The sequence below is a fragment of the Rhipicephalus sanguineus genome, chromosome 1 (assembly GCF_013339695.2).
Source record: "Rhipicephalus sanguineus isolate Rsan-2018 chromosome 1, BIME_Rsan_1.4, whole genome shotgun sequence".
In the NCBI taxonomy this organism is placed as follows: domain Eukaryota; kingdom Metazoa; phylum Arthropoda; class Arachnida; order Ixodida; family Ixodidae; genus Rhipicephalus; species Rhipicephalus sanguineus.
This window is the reverse complement of record NC_051176.1, coordinates 65,479,905-65,497,547: the sequence shown is the minus strand read 5'-3', so window position 1 is coordinate 65,497,547 and position 17,643 is coordinate 65,479,905. Positions and strand designations below refer to the sequence as shown.

Below are 17,643 nucleotides of genomic sequence, written 5' to 3'. Positions count from 1 at the left end.
AATTTAGATTATTCGAAATTTCGAAGTATTCGAAATGAACGAATATCTGTATGTTTGACCGTACCCTGTAAAGGTGGTTTCACTGCAGCGTCGAGTTGCTGTACCGTGAAACCACTCATGTAGGGGAAATCTGCACTGCCGCGAAGCCACACTTCAAGGTTAAATGTACATATTTTTTTAAAGCTTAAAAGCGTGGTATATGGGCTTATATGCGCTAAGTCTAGTAATTTTTAAATTGTAACATATTGTACCACTTATAACTTGCACCCTACTGCTGTTCAAATCTTGATACTATACAAGGCTGCTTCCACTTCATTTCAAACCAAAAAAAGTGACATTCACTCATACCTAGTTCCAATCCTTAAAAAACATTGGGCAAGGGTCATGACAAAAATGCTCATTTTTCAAATAATATGCACTATATACCAACTATTCGATTCGAAATTGTTTGACCAAATCACTATTCACTTCGAACCTCAAATTTACTATTCGCCCATCCCTAGTTATTATAATAATTCCTCTGTAGCTTTGGAGTAGGGACATGACATTTATATCTCTTTCTGTTAGTGCCCTCTTCTACCTTAAGGGCTTCTACAGAATGTATTTTTCATGTTAAGATATAAAGGATTAGGTTGAGCTCTTGCAGTCTATTTTATACTCACTTTAGAGAGGTGTTTGAATAGTTCTGCTTGAATTGAAATTAAAAAATTTTTCAATGTCTAACTAACAAAGCACACCCTTTCAGTGATACAAGCATGGTCTGTTGAGTATGCCTAATGGTGTTTCACCTGTCAGCCTAAATAGAAAGTGTCTTTGAATAATGTTTATGCATTAAATATTGTACTGATCCATGCATTTGTCCAGAAACCTGCACAGCCAACAAAGCCACCACAGTTTTTCAGAGCAGTGTTTTCAAGAAGGGTTAGATATTGTCACTTCAATTTTATTAACAGTAAAGAGGCAAAGATGCCTTGTCAAGTTCACCATGTAGGGTCTAACAGCTATTCATCTGCTGCCTATCTAGCAAGAAATGAAGGTACGAAATCAAATTCTCGAATGAAACACTGATGTAATAACCAAGACAGCCCGATTCATATTGGAAATTTATGCACCCCTAATACTAGACTAGGAAAACGATAGGTGTAACCTTAAGGGACAAGAAGAGAGTTGAGTGGGTCAGGGAACAGGCGAGTGTTAAGCACGTCTTAGTCAAAATCAAGAAGAAGAAATCGACATGGGCAGGGCATGTAGTGCGTAGGCAAGAAAACTGCTGGTCAATAAGAGTAACTGACTGGATTCCAAGAGAAGGCAAATGCACGATGGGGAGACAGAAAGATAGGTGGGCAGATGAGATTAAGAAGTTTGTAGGTATAACGTGGCCGCAGCAAGCACAGGACCGGGTTGATTGGTGGAACATGGGAGAGGCCTTTGCCCTGCAGTGGGCAGTCAGGCTGATGATGAGTACTAGACGAGTTTCAAAAGTGTGAAATTGTTTCCTATATCATCCTCTGGACCTTATATGAACAGTGATTGGGGTTGTCCTCGTGCCGTGTTTCATGCAATAGGTGCCAGGAAGTACAGTCAACCACAAAAGTTTATGGACCATGCGAGCGCAGGCCCAACACCCTCTTCATGACATTTCCCCTTTATCAGCTACAATAGACGGCACCTCTACGCCCTAGACTCATCCCTCCCTTAATTGATGGCTCGTCTGATTTCTCACTGGCCACAAATATTTCCTATCTTTCTCATTTTAATGTGGCGTGCTCTTCAGCAACATTGGCTCGGTGTTTCTGTCTTGAGAGCAGTATATTAGTATGACTTACGAGTCTTAACCCTTTGCACAAACTGATATCCGCACGATGGCGCACCGTGGTTGCTGTGATTCTGCTGTTAAAGTAGGATTGTGTGATAGCCTTACTGCTGACAAGCACTTTGCATAAAATCACCAAACAATGCACTGCGCAGCAGTACAAAATTGACATTCCAGAGATTAACAGGAAGACTCATTTCTGGCAAAGTGCTGCAGTTTACAATAGGTGGCGCAGACAGGCAGTTTAGCACGTGCTTACATGGTCCATAAACTATTGTGGTTCACTGTACACACTATCCGCAAGTTTCATTCTGCGTGGTGAAGTTTTGCGTACTTTTCTGGGTGGAAGCTGAAGACGCAGGCACGGACTCGATCGAACGCCATTTCAGTGGCTGAGTAAGTCATCTTGCACTTGCAGAGCCTCGGCGACCCGGCGCACGGCCACTTGAGCCTTACGTGTACGACCAGCGGGTGACAGTTGACGGTGACAGAGTGCACACAGACACCTACTATGCCATGCCTACGGTGAAGGAGGTGCAGTCGGGACACCGCACCACCATCCCTGCACCACCGAAGTACGAGGGCATTGGGCCCACTATAAATGGCATCCCTGTAGGATTGCGCACCGTGAGTAAAAAAAAACTGTGTATGTCACTGCTTGTGGACTTGAGGGTTCTCGTTCCTGCATATGTTTCCTATGTAATTTAACTGAACCATCTAACTCAGTTGACTGAACCATAGGTACCAAGCTCTTCAGTGCATGAATTGCGCATTGAGTGAAGCCAATAGGGTGGGCTCACCAACCTAGTGTAGTAATGTTCTTCACAAAGTTGCAAAGCACTTCCAGCTTAAGCCTTCTTTTTTTTTCGTCTTATGTAAACTCCATTTAAAACATTAAATAATAAGCTTTTCGTGGCAACTGCAGTTCAGCAGTGGGCATTTTGCTAAGTTGCATAGTTGTAACAAAAATTGTTATTTTCATAAATGTTGTTCTAAGGAAGGATTTGTTGCTTAGCTTCAAACACTTGCCTTGTTGGGTAAATTAGTGCTACAGACATTAAGAAAAAGAGAAAGGATTTATTTAGCATAATTTAGATTCTTTTAAAACAGCGACAGAGCTGAAAATATGTATGGCATTAGTGTGTTGTCCTGCTCACAGTGTAATCTTAGATTTCAAAGCTAGTTTAGATTCCATCTCGCTTTGAATCAGTAAATCTCGTGAGAACTGATTTGATTGTATTACATCCACAGCACCACTGACATCATTGCAAACTAAAGCATAATGTTTGCATTGAATAAGCTACAGTGGTATGAGCTTAGTTGGCTTTTACTTAATTGTGAGGGCAGTCTTCATGAAGATGAGAGAGCTGTTTGGTTGATTAAAATGAGGGATGCTTTCTTAGTAAAACCTTACTACTGTATCTTCTAGTTCAGCTGGCATGACCATTTAAAAGCAGTGTGGGAGACTTGTGGCATGCATTTGTTAGCTTATTAATGACTCTTGCACCTTCTTTATCGATGATACGAGAGAGGCTCCTTTTAGTTGATTGAAAGAGCAGCTAACAAAATTTAAAAAAAGAAAAAGCTTCCTCTTCTCAAGAATTGTTTGCAGTACCAAGCACTAAGAGAATCGTTCTAAAAGTAGCACTGAGAGGCACTCTTGTTGAACTAGTTTTGCATATACATAAGAATTGTTTACTTGCTTTGCTGCAGCTGTTATGTAATGTTTGTGGTTATTGCACTCTTTTCGTGAAAAGCATTTTTATTACCACGTGTGTTCTTGTAGTTGGTGGCTTCCTCTCTCTCTCTGCTGCTTTGATTGAGGGGCTTAGTAACACGCGTTACTTTTCGCTGTTTAGCTGCAGCCTACATTTGACTGGCACTAGGACATCTTGCATTGAGTAAATGTGAATGGTTGCATGTCACAGCCACATGATTTCTTCTTGGCTCCTTTGCATGCTGTTTGCCTGAATGTAGGCATTCTGCAAAGTGCTGCCGTGTCACGCGTGACGCCTTTTTCCCTTTTTCACGCTTTTGGCGCCGCATATTTTTGCATCTATTCAGTTTCCTTTTGTCTAACCTCGCTGCTTTGGCTCGAACGCTGCCTGGCTACCCTTGCACAGACTTCAGTTTGTACCTGTAATAACCCATTTTTTCTTTCTTATAGCCTGCAGTTCCGGCTGTTTTGCTGCCACTCCACTGCCCTTATTTACCTGCTTATTTTGCGCTCATCTGCGGTTCTTCTCCTTTTGAACGTCTGTTTACTTTTCTCTTCGTCAGCCGTTTTGTTTCTTCAAGCTGCTCTCCGCTGTTTCTCGTCACGTGCTTCCGGTTTTGTTTCCACACAACTTTTGTGCGGTCCGTGTTGAAGCTGAGGTGTGCAGGCTGAGGTCTGTGGATTTCTGACTGTGATCGCTTGTCATTTTTTCATGGCATTCTGGTTGCTTATCGCGGCATCGCAGGAGAGGAGGTACCAGGTAAGCTCCCAACTTTGCAGAGACCTGCCTCTTCTCAGACGAGCTGATACTTTCATTTCTAATGATCGTTTCATTTGATCCGTGTCTAAGCGAGTTGTTCGAGGAATTCCTGTTTATTTTCTGCAACTTTCCTTGAAGTAGTGTGGATTTTCACAGCTTCTCTGTGACTGAAGCTGCCGCATCTCGTGGTCGATAGCGAAATGAGTATTGATTGCGGCTCCGCTTGTGGAAATGCGCCGAAGCATTGCTGATGCATAATCATTGAGGTAGGTAAGCTTTTATGAGCCTACAGGTGTTAAGGTAAAGCTCTTTCAAGCAAAGAACGGCTATATCTGTAATACTGAGTACATTAAAAAGTGGAGAGAAAAAAAGCTTATGTCATTTACATCAAACTTCATTTCTCATTACTTTAAAAAAAGACTGGCTGCACAGTAGGACAAAATTTCATCTCTGCTTCTAAGTGTTTTGCAGCATGCCCATTGAAGAAGCTTGGGGAGCTGCCTTTGGGGTATGCATCAGTGTTTTACGGTGGTGCGCGAAATCCAGTAACCCTTGACCCATCACTTATCACCTGCTCCAATAACTCAAGCTATACTACTATTGCTACTGATTTTTTGTGTACTTAGCAGCCAGCATTGCTTGCATTGGTATTGTCTTCTTGTTCAAGAATAACCAAAGTGCGGCATTTAGTAAACTGCACAGGTAATGCAGTCGCTAACAAAAGTTTGTAAGAGCTAATTTTTTATTGTAGTATCCGAATAAATTTTCGTGCAACTAAATATTTATGCTACTTTCTCTGTTGTTTGGGTTTTGTTTGATTGGGAGAACATATTTTACAGTAAGTGAGCTAAAAGTTATGTAAATATATTGCCAAATTCTCGAGGAGTGTGAAAAGCATAATTTCGTGTTTCTTGTCCCTCCAGTTTATCCAAAATTTCCAAAGTAAGAAGCTTTAACTTGACAAATGAAGTTTTTACTTCCTGAAAATTTCAAAAAAGTTACGGGGTGCAGAAACATTACATTATACATTTAATTGCACACCTTAGAGGCTTAGCCATCATATTTTAAAAACTATTAAAATTGAATGATTAGAAGAGAAAATTGCTGTACACCAAGAATAGCTTTTTAAGAAAATTGGGGAAAATCAATGACCATGCACCTTGTGAAAACGGCATTTTTTATTCCGCTAGATAGAAGAAATTGTAATAGCCAATGACTCAATGCTCCTGGGGACTAATTTGGATCAGGCTTTTCTCATTGCTTTTGCTCGTGAATTTGTGAGTGGTGCAAAATTGACTATTTTTTAGGCATGTCTCGTAATCGAAACTTGTAAGTTTGTGTTGCATAAGTGTGCCTTCCTAATAAATTGCTACTTTCTTTATTTATGCTGATGGTGCTATGTAGCTACATAATGTTTACGTATATATGGCTAATAATTCTACAATGGACACGTAGCTACCTTAACATACAAACAAAGAAAAAACACTGGAAAAAAATGAAACAAGTGCTTTTGTGAGTATTTCAACTCTGAATGCTTGAACTTGGTTCTTCAGATGTACCATAAATCATGGCCCAGAGACGCAGGCCGAAAAAAAAAAAAAAAATGGAGTTCACAGCTCTCACGTGTTACGAAGTGCCAGCTGTTGTGTAAGCACAATTTCAACTCCACAATTTGTGTGGAGTTTGTGTGTAGCGTTTCTTTCAATACTTTACAGCAAATTTAGCTGAATCATGCACAAAATATAACCGGTAACTGGTACCATTCAAGCAGGTATTTTTTTTATCTATGTCCAGCCGTAACGGTAAGCAAAATGTGCATATGATAAGCACGCATTGTTTTTTTGTAATTTATTTGAAGCTGCGGTTAGAGCAGAGGCTACAGCTGTTACAGCTCTTGTCTCTCCTTTCCTCTGACCTCCAAGCGCTGACACGAGCTGTCCCAGCTTTGTCATACCCCAGGCGTCAGACAGTGTCTAAGGGAACATGAAATACAGCTGGTTTCCCGAGAAGTAATGTTTCTCTGTTTGTTTTTTGTTTTTCATTTATTATTTTTTTGGCCAAGCAGTGTGTGTTAATGTAAAGCAATTTGTTTGCTTCACCTGAGGCCATGGTACTCGTGCAATGTAGCTATAGAGCACAATTTTCATTGCATGTAGGGGGCGGCCATCTTTAGCCAGGGGGCTCCGGGTCAGGTGGAGTGAACGACCACAACTGCGTTTGGCCTGCTCATATCTCATGCTTGTGGCCAGCGTTCACTCGTCATCAGTTGTGGCGTAACCAAACTCGCAGCCATTCTACTGGCTGTACCGACTGGGGATAACTGGGTTCAGATTATCTGTATACCTACTCAAAACACAGGTGTGATTAATATAATTTGGTCCATAACCGCTATTCCTTTGAGGCATCCTAGTCCTTTTTGTAATCTCTTTTCTTTAACTCTGCTTCAATTTTATCTGTCACTATGCCTCTAATTTTCAGTGTGTGACCTTAAGCTTACACGCTGCTTATGATGGCTGGCCTTGGAGGCCAGACTGGTAATCAAATATTGTATAAACTGTGTTTTGTTGATTGGAGTACTAATGAGCAAGGGTCAGTAACGATTCCAGTAATGATCTGCCATGTCTCCTTGTCCCTATGTGGCCCGGTGTATGGTAATCAACAATAGTTTCATAGTTTATTTTTCTCCTACAAGCATATTTTTCAAAACCTTAAGATGAGGTGATTGGGTAATACCGTATTTACTCGAACAATAATCGCACTTTTTTAATAAAAAAAATTGGCCGAAACATGGAGGTGCCATCATCATGCGGGGTAAAATTTTCGCGAGAAGAATAAAGTTGCAGCTCGGAATGTTTACTATGCCTACTGTAAGCATAACCAAAGAATCAGGCTGAAGAAGGCCTATCTTGGCATTAAAGGCACACGTTCACTTCGTTTTCCATGACTTGCTCCGCGGATAGCACGCCAGACGACACCACAGAGAAAAAGGCCACAATTGTGTCTATGTGTGTGTCTGTGCGCCTTGTGTTGTGTGTGTATCTGTGTGTCTTGTGTGCCTTTTTCTCTGTGGTGTCGTCTCGCACAGTAAATATGGATGCTGTTTGGGTAATACCAGCTGTCTTTTTTTTTCTTCTTGCCACCTCGCTGTAACCAGTGAAGTGCATCGAAAAAGATGTCAGGTGAAGGTGTATAGATTTCTTTTAGGTGGAGCACTTGTGATGGTTTTATGTCATTAAGTGTAGCTTGAGGCCGCTTGACAAACCTAGCTTGTCTGCAGCAGTCTGACAGATGTGTTTTAATCCATGACAAGCTGAGTTCGTCACCGGGTTGTTGCCGTGAACTGAGATGAGTAGGAATTGAGAAGATTTAAGCTGAATCGTACTGTTAAGGAGGCTTCTTATTAGGCTTGTGTGAATATTCGATAACTTAGAATATTCAAACGAATATTACAGTGTTTGAATTCACTTCGACACAAATTTAAATTATTTGAAATTATGAAGTACGTATTTGAAATAGCGAATATACATAGACTGCATAAAAACCCCTGTAAAGGTGGTTTCACTGCAGTGGAGGGGTGCTGTACTGTGAATACACATGTCCAGGGAAATCCGCACTGTCGCGAAGCCCCACTTCAAGGTTAAATGAACGTGTTACCCTCACATCGATTCATCATTTTTGAAGTTTGAAAGCTTATTACACTGGCTTATATGCTCTAGGTATAGTAAATTTTAAAATGTAACCTATCTTACAGGTTATCACTTGCATTCTATCGAAAGTCAAATCCTGCTATTATTCAAAGTTGCTTCCACTTTGAACCAAAAAGAATGACATTTGCACATGCCTTATTTCAATTTTAAAATATATTGTGAAAGTTAGTTGTGTCATGACAAATATGCTCATTTTTCTTTACAATATGTGATATATACTATTCGAATTTTATTTGAAATTATTCGACCAAATCACTATTTGCTTCGAATTTGCTTTGAACCTAAAACTTACTATTCGCACAAGCTTACTTCTTATAAAATGCTTCGAAAGGAACTACTAATCCAGTTAAGCTTAACGCACTTTCATGTTTATAGTAGTTCAATTTGTTACATATGTACTGACGCGCATATGAGCATCGGACACGTTATTCGAAGGTTGCAGGTTTGGTTTCTACCGGCGGCAAATTGTCTTTTTGTCCACTTTACTTTCTTAACATTTATATCATAATTACTACAAATAACATCCCCTGTACTTTCCGTGGCTTCATTGTCTGTTAGTTATCATTTGAACTGTCTGAAGGCACACAAGTCAGTGACCTTGTAAGAAACAGTTATTTTGATTCTTAAAGTGAGTGAGAAATACTGTGGTTTGTTTGCATTGATGCGAGCCGGCAAGTTGTACCTGGGGCATTTACATGTGGCTTTACAGCGGAGATATTACAAGAGGGCCTGTGTTTTGAACCAGGCTGTTTTTACTGCTTTTGTTACAGAATGTCAAGGACGAGTATGCCAGTGATTGGTACAAGACCATGTTCAAACGGCTGCACAAGCATGGAAGTGGTAAGGATGATTACGAATATAGTTGAATCAGCTGTGATGAACACCGCTGCAACAAAATTTCTGCCAGAACGAAGAATTTTCGATTTCCTGTTAGCCGCCCTTAGAAAACTCTGCAAAAAATGCGTTGTCACAAGGAATAATTTTCCTGGGTACTTCCACTGAATACCGTATTTTCTTGCATATTCTTGTCAAATTCCCTTTGACATGAATTTAAACTTTCCTAAATTTCAGAGTATTCGAAACGAGTGACTTATTTTATTCAATGTAAACCGTCTCAAATGGTTTTTTCACTGCAGAGTGGGGCCACTATGAATTGAAACCGCTTATTCAGGGTAAATACACACTGCCGCGAAGCCACACTTCAAGGTTAGTTAAATGTGTACATTACAGGCTGCCTGTTGAATTTTTTTTTAAAGCTTAAAAGCCTGTTAGATGGGCTTTTACGCGCTAAGTATCATCATCGTCATCAGCCTGACTACGCCCACTGCAGGACAAAGGCCTCTCCCATGTTCTGGTAACTAACCCGGTCCTGTGCTTGCTGCGGCCACGCCATCTCTGCAAACTTTTTAATCTCATCTGCCCACCTAACAAAGCCGCCCCCCTCGCACGCTTGCCTTCTCTTGGAATCCAGTCTGTTACTCTTAATAACCAGCGGTTATCGTGCCTACGGGCTACATGCCCTGCCCATGTCCATTTCTTCTTCATTTCGACTAAGATGTCCTTAACGCCCATTGGCCCCTGACCCGTTATGCTATCTCCTTGTCCCTTAAGGTTACACCTCGCATTTCCCTTTGCATGGCTCGCTGCGTTGTCCTCAATTTAAGTTGAACCCTCTTAGTTAGCCTCCAGGTGTCCACTCCGTACGTAAGTACCGGTAAGATGCAGTTGTTACATACCTTGCTCTTGAGGGATAGTGGTAAACTACCATTAATGATTTGCCCCGCCACGGTGGTCTAGTGGTTATGGCACTCGACTGCTGACCCGAAGGTCGCGGGATCGAATCCCGGCCGCGGCGGCTGCATTTTCGGTGGAGATGAAAATGCTTGAGGCCCGTGTACTTAGATTTAGGTGCACGTTAAAGAACCCCAGGTGGTCGAAATTTCCGGAGCCCTCCACTACGGCGTCTCTCATAATCATATTGTGGTTTTGGGACGTTAAACCCCAGATATTATTATTACCATTAATGATTTGAGAATGTCTGTGATATGCGCCCCACCCCATTCTTATCCTTCTAGTTACTTCAGTCTCACGGTTTGGCTCTGTGATCACTACCTGCTCTAGTAGATGTTTTCCTTTACCACTTCCAGTGCCTCGCTACCTATTGCAAAGTGTTGTTCTCTTCCAAGACTGTTGAACATTACTTTAGTTTTCTGTATATTAATTTTCAGACCTACTGTCCTGCTTTCCTTGTCCAATTCAGTAATCATTATTTGCAATTCTTCCCCCGAGTTACTCATCGAAGCAATGTCATCAGCGAATCACAGGTCACTAAGATACTCTCCATTAACTCTTATCCCTAACTGTTCCCAATCTAGGGCCCTGAAAACCTCCTGTAAGCACGCTTTGAAGAGCATTGGTGAGATGGTGTCTCCCTGCCTTAGACCCTTCTTTATTGGGATTTTGTTGCTTTCTTTATGGAGGACTATGGTGGCTGTGGAGGCACTGTAGATTTCTTCCAGTATTTTTATATATGGTACGTCTACACCCTGATTCCATAGTGCCTGCATGACTGCTGAAATTTGAACCAAGTCAAATACTTTTTTGTAATCTATGAAGGCTATAGATAGGCGTTGGTTATATTCCGTGCCTTTCTCTATCACCTGATTGGTAGTGTGAATATGGCCTATTGTCGAGTAGCTTGTATGAAGTGCTGCTTGATCCTTTGGTTGGTTGAATTGTAAGGTGGCCCTAATTTTATTAGCTATTACTTTTGTAAATAGCTTGTAGACAACAGACAGTAAGCTGATCGGTCTGTAATTTTCAAGTCCTTGGCTTCCCCTTATGAATTAGATGATGTTAGCATTCTTCCAAGATTCTGGTACCCTCACCGTCAAGAGACACGTCATATACAGGGTGGCCAGTTTTTCTAACACAGTCTGTCCACCGTCCTTCAACAGATCTGATGTTACCTGATCCTCACCAGCGGCATTGTCTCTTTGCATGCTCTCCAAGGTTTCCTTTACTTCCTGACTGTCATTACTGGTGGGATGTCTAATTCTTCAGGGCTACTACTACTTCTTACATTATCGTCCCGTCTACTGTACAAATCTCTGTAGAACTCCTCCGCTACTTTAACTATCTTATCCATTTTGGTAGGGGTAAGTATGGGAGATCTTGAAACGTAACATATTTTGCTGCTTCCAACTTGCACCCTACTACTTTTCGAATCCTCCTACTATTCAAATTCATTTTGAAATTATTTAACACTAATTACCATTCGCTTCAACTTGGCTTTGAACTGATCTAGTGATATTTGCACAAGTCTAATTTTAAGGTTTCAGTTCGAAATTTTTAATTTGGTAATGAACTGGGCATATTTTATTCCTCATCAAAATCGCGGACGTTCATTCACACACTTATAGCATTGGTAGTAAAGTCTGACTCAGCCTCGTATAATGTCTTTTAAATGTGCTTATACGCTCGTTGAATGAGCTTTGGCACTGTACCCTGTCAAAACTTGGGGGGGTGTTTGCGAGTGAAAAATCGGGTCTCGCAGATTACTTGGCAAGTTTCTTTTTCAATTTTTGTGCTTTGTAGCCTGCAAATTTTCTAGGCTATGCTTTTTACCAAGACATCTTTTCTCTCTCACTGAGATAAGTTTGATTAATTGTTCGATATTGTCCCATTCCTGTGTAGGTGACTACCAAACTGTTGACTACAGAAGGAGAGGTCAGTACAGACATTTCGACCTTTAAGCATTGTTAGCACGCACCTGCATGGAGCGTTAACTGTATGTCTGTTTGTGTTTTAATGATGGACAATAATTGTTAGGCTGTCCTTTCTGCTGCACACTTTTTTTTTTTAGAGTATGGCACCGAATATGATATCGAAAGCATTGAATGGCGCCTATGTAAATGTTAGTGTACATTTTTGTTAATGTCAAAATTTTGCAGCACAGTTACAATTGCCTGTGATTGGCCATAGGCCACATATTTTTTCATCAAAAAGTTATATGAAAGACAGGGGAGCTCATTAATTTGAATTCTAAGGCGACTGGAACTTAGCTCAAATAAAATGGAATTTGAACTAAAGAGAGCTTCTTAATTTTATGTTACTGGACGGGTACTGCCTGTGCTGGCAGGAGTGGGAGATAAGCGCGTGTGGATATTTTTTATGCGCTAGCTTCTAGCAACATGATGTTCCTTGCTTGGTGACTTCCAGTGTGCTTCTTGTCAACTGGGAGTTGAGATTTTCTGGCTGTCTGAAAACCCTGAAAAAAGAAAAACTCTTATAAAATGGAGGTAACTGCTAAAGTTAACGAGTTGTATTGGATACATATGATATTGGAGCATGAGTTTACTTAAGATAACGGCCACTTAACTGTTAAGATAATCAATGAAAATTAACTGAATGAGTTCGTTGAAAGAGCAGATGTTTTTTTTTTTGTGAGCAACTGGGGTCATTGAGTCAGCTGGCAGAGCAGATGTCAACCATGCACTTCTTTCTGCATGGCTTCTGTGATCCACTTCGGTAGCGCGACAGCACGCGGATCACAGAAGCCACGTAAAAAGATGCGCATGGTTGACATCGCGCTGCTGGAGTTGATTGCAGAGGCCATGCAGAGGGAAGTGCAACTGTAGAGACCAGGCACGTAGCCAGGATTTTTTTTCGGGGGGGGCCCCAAGGCCTAATTGTTCGAAAGAAAGTCTTTCCATGGCAAAAATAAAACAAAAGTTGCCCGGGAATGTAGAAGGCCGGACAAATTTCGGGGGGGGGGGCCGGGCCCCCCGGGCCCCCCCCTTGCCTACGTGCCTGGTAGAGACCCAATTACCAGTCAGGATAATTAATGAAAATTACTTAAATGGTGGTAGGTGTGCAAACGGTGGTGGCTTGCCCTAAGTGAACATAGGAAAGTGACTGTGCACCGCGGCGCCCCCTCTTGTACTGTACATTGTGTGTGTGTGTTGATAAAGTAGTATTAGTGGGCATTCACTGCATAGGACTGCACCTCAATAAAAAACATTTCCTTACCTTTACAGCACAGTACACGTGTCCCATGTGTCTTCATTTAACCATAGTGTTGTACAGAGTTCTTACATAGCCTTGGCTTCATAAACTGTCTCTAATGAACATAAGCCTAAAGTTAACTTAAAAGTCTACCCCAGTTCACCAAACGTTCAACTAAGCTTCACCCCAGTCAAACAAGCGGTAGGGGCTAGCACCATTAAAGACTGTTAAGGGAACATTAAGAGGGCGCTTACAGTTCTTATGGGTTGGGTGTTGGGAAAGAGGGTCAAGCGGGTGCATGCATGCAGTGGAGGGAGGCCTGTTTCTTCAATGCTTTTTTATCTAGGGGGCTTATGCAGAGGTGGTCATATAGCACTGAGCTTTCTGTGCCGTGTATTTACTATCTTTTTCACCTCTCTTTGTTTTTTGCCTTAGGTAATCAGCACAGCGATGGATACATGTCGGAGCCAGATTTCTCTAGAGATGATGGTTAGTAGACCTAAATTTTTTAAAATCTTTGTTCATAAATTTTCAATGCAGACAATTAGCATCTACTTCATCAAAATTAAATGGAATATTCCTCTGCAAAAAAAAAAAAAAGAACACTTTTTGATAGAAGTGGGGCTTCAAGAGCACTGCTTCTTGGGTGTACTATTGGAATCGCATACTGGTACGGCTGTGCTCCTGTTTGTTGTTGTTGTTCTCCATGCCTTACTTTGTCCATATTTTCAGAGTGCAACCCTACCAAAATGTGACTTCTGAGCTGTTTTAAGTGACACTAAATTGGAACTAAGTCATTTTTAGACTGATAAAGTATCCTTTAAATCTTGATACAGTAGAACCCGGCTGATACGTTTTTGAAGGGACCGTAGGAAATAAACGTAAGAGACGGGAAACGTAAGAGCCGAAAAACAGGAAAAACGGCAAAATATTTAGTGGTACAGAATTTTATTTCAATTCTTACGAGCAGCACGAAAATTGGCGCGCTCAGCCGCGATCTAGTCGATGGATAGAAACGCGGAGCTTAGGACGGCCTTATCTACAGAAATGTAATCAACGTATGTGATTTTTTTAACACCAACAGCTGTAGGCATGAAAAAACTAAGCACACGCAATCACGACCGGCGCGGCGAGTCCGACCGCGAACCGCACACATGACCATGCGAGCTCCAACCAGCTCGAACTCCTCCCGTTCTCCGACAAATAAACGATGATGATGAGTCTACGCCTACGCCAACGCGATGGCAGAAGTGAATGCCAATCTCGAAGGCCTTGCTTTCGCAAGCAATTACGTCATACACGCCATGTTTGTGCAATGCAAATCTCAGAGGCTATGCTTTTGTCAATAGTAAATGCCAATCTCGAAGGCCTTGCTTTCGCGAGCAGTTACGTCATAGACGCCATCTTTGCAATTTGAATCTCGAAGGCCATGCTTTTGTTTGCATCAATTGAAAGATTCTGTTGCTTGCGCCTCTCATGCGGCTAATATTACGGTCAAACGAGGCCAAGCTGCGTGAAAATGCGCCATGGCCGCTCTCTTTGGTAGTCACTCGGTCGGCTCCGGGCGCACTTCGCGACGTATCATACGGGAACGGTCCGACAGTAACGACGTAACAGCGGGGTTCCCAATACATTGTATCCTATGGAAGCTATGCCGGGACCGGCGGAAAACGACGTAAAAGCCGGGAAAACGCAGCAGTGAGGAACGTAACAGCGGGGTTCTACTGTATTCGTAAATTTTTCAGTAATAGCTGTTTATTAGTAGAGACAGTGAAAGTTAAAGTTCAATCGTGTGTCTCATGCTGAAACACAAACGCCACTATGACGTCGCAGGTTTTTTGTGTCTTTAGGATTTGGGCCATGCGCACTCTAAGTTCTTGCCATGTTCAACCTTTGGTTCAGAACACAGCATAGTTTTTTTGTTTTTTTGACTAACAGTTAACTAGCCCCTAGCAGACATCTATAAAACCCATGAGGTCACGGTGAGCTGTTCTGGAAATGTGAGGGAAGTGAAGTGACAACATGTGTCTTTCCTTTTTGCTCTTTTTTCTGATTTATCAACCCAATTCACATGGGGACAGTGACTTTCTGGCATTGTAGAAAGCTGAAAGCTTAGCTTGCTATTGTAGGAGAAATAATTTTTTCTTTTCGGTTTCTTTAAGGCAGAATTTGATATTTCGTATTCATCGATTGTGGGTGGTGTTTGTTTGAATGGTTTCAACTTACTACATAAAGTTGGTTTGAAATATAAGACACCAAAGCACCAGACCTTCATGAGCATGTGCAAACTCGGACCACTCATTGTTGAAGCACCTGCGCTTCTTCAAAGTAGCACTGGCAAGTTGATAGTTCTTTTACACCAAAGTTAGCGTGTTGTGCTGGTTTCCAAGTTTCCCCGGAGCATTTGCGTAAACCATAAAGCTTCACTAGCGTAGTTTATGCAGAATGGAAACTGAGTGGCACTTGTTGTCAAAGAAGGTGAGTGCTATTAATCCTGTGTTAATGTGATTTTTTCCTACGTGTAAGGTGGTAGGAACTGGTAGGGTATCAATGAGGTTATACTGTAATTAGCGGTAGCCGCTTCATGCCCTGCCTTTCTGATGTTTTTTTCCTTTTCCCAAGACCGGCCCATGTTTGGTGGGAAGGGAGCCAAGAGGGCCATCAACAGGAGTTATGCAAATGGGTGAGAGCAGTTGTCATATCTGTGGCTATTGCTTGTGTTCTTTCTTGGTTGCGTTCAATGACAGAAAGAGGAACATCCACCAATGCAGATTAGTCAAACGAGCACTGCGTATGATTGCATTAGAGACTTGAGTACTCGCCTCCAGCCACTGCCACGTTTTCTTTCCCTGATCTTTTTTTGCTCTTTGTCTCCAAAACAAGGAGACAATTTTCCTCCTCTATAATAACCGTATCTAGTAGCACACGTTTAGGGGCTAGTTGGTGCATTCTTTCAGAAAGGAAGGACAAAGACGACGACACCAGCGCAATCTTGCTACTGTTTTATTCACATCTTAGGTAAGTGAACATATAGGACACAGGGAGGGCAAGAACCAGAAAGGAGGTACCCCGCATGCGCAGAGCAAACTGCAAAAGGAGATAGGCGATTAAAACCTGTAGTTTAGCACATTGCATGTAAAAACACACATTCACTTTGATATCTATCATGCAATTTGCTAAACTACAGGTTTTAATCGCCTATCTTTTTTTTGCAGTTTGCTCTGCACATGTAGGGTACCTCCTTTCTGGTTTTTGCCGTCGCTGTGTCCTATATATTCACTCGCCTAAAAAGTGAATAAAGTAGTAGCAAGTTTGCGCTGGTGTCGTCGTCTCTGTCTATGTGCTGTGTTTTTTGCGAAATGCTTCCTTTCTGAAAAAATAACTGTATGAGCTCCTTATTGACTTCAGCCTCCAATTTACACGCCAATTGAGTTCTCGTTTTCTGTGTGTATCGCAGTCTTGGACATTCCGGGGCTTGCTTTATGGTATGCTGTGTTTGTTGAAATTCTTTGTATGTTTTTTTCGTAGGACAGGGCTTGTTAGTTGAAGTAAAATGCAGTAAAAAAGTTCTAAGGTGGCCTTTCGGTGTATTGTAACTTTTTACGATAGGCATAGCTAAATGAACAACAGTGTGAAAAGATGATAATGCGAAGGTGAGGCACCCTTGCTGTGACTGAATCGGAGCCAACTGGCTCAACAGCAAGCCTGAACACAGCAGAAATAGGATGAGAATCCGACACATGCTCTTGACTAGGCAAGCAGCCAGGCTGGAGGTTCTGAATTGTAAGAAAATTGTGAAAACATTTTTTAATATAGCAAAAAATTTGGTATCATATTCTTGTGAGATCAGAACTTGAAAGCATTTCTTTGGCTACAAAGTAGGCTCGTGCAAATATTAGAGCATTTTGAATATTCGAACAAATATTGCAGTATTCGAATTTGCTTTGATTCGAATTTAAATTATTGGAAATTTCGAAGTATTCGAAATGAACGAATAGGTGTATATTAGTCTGCATGTAACCTCTCTGTAAAGGTGGTTTCACTGCAGTAAAGGGGTGCTACCTTTCCAGGGAAAGTCTGCACTGCAGCGAAGCCCCACTTCAAGGTTAACAGGGGGGGGGGGGGCACTGCTCTTAAAATTTTTCTTATTTCTTGATCAATTTTTATGAAACTTAGTGAGTTTATGTATATTTATGTGCTGATTTGATATATGCTATTATTTTTTTTGTATAATGAGTAGTTTTTAAAATATAAAATATTTTATGTGCCTTTTGGGAAGCTAGATTTTTTCTGAACTGAGAGTGTTACAATGTAAATCAGCATATCACAATAATCTGGAATCAGAACTGTGTGCAGTGCAACAAAAATTGATGTTCTAAACCCATTTGAACAAAAGTTATGGTATGTTAAACATTTATGAGTGCGTCAATTTCAAGCTGAGATTTCATTTGCAGATGTTCAACACACCGCAACTTTTGTTCTAGTGGGTTTACAACATCCATTTTTGTTGTAGTACTGCACTCGGTTCTGATTCCAGGCTATTGTGATATGCTGATTTTCTTTGTAACTCTCTCAGTTTAGAAAAAATCTTGCTGCCCAAAAGGCACAGAAATATTTTGTATTTTAAAAACTAGTCATT

The 17,643-nt window shown here is 41.3% G+C and overlaps 1 protein-coding gene across 2 annotated transcripts in view; it reads left to right on the top strand.

The window, feature by feature from the left end:
- LOC119392405 (sorbin and SH3 domain-containing protein 2-like) overlaps positions 1 to 17,643 on the top strand; it is a 231,434-nt gene that overhangs the window by 122,332 nt on the left and 91,459 nt on the right. For both annotated transcript variants that reach the window (XM_049414573.1, XM_049414575.1), the window contains exons 9-14: positions 2,232 to 2,440; positions 4,276 to 4,290; positions 8,768 to 8,837; positions 11,694 to 11,726; positions 13,440 to 13,493; positions 15,627 to 15,687. In XM_049414573.1, the coding sequence (XP_049270530.1) occupies positions 2,232 to 2,440; positions 4,276 to 4,290; positions 8,768 to 8,837; positions 11,694 to 11,726; positions 13,440 to 13,493; positions 15,627 to 15,687 (442 nt within the window). The remainder of the gene's footprint in view (positions 1 to 2,231; positions 2,441 to 4,275; positions 4,291 to 8,767; positions 8,838 to 11,693; positions 11,727 to 13,439; positions 13,494 to 15,626; positions 15,688 to 17,643) is intronic.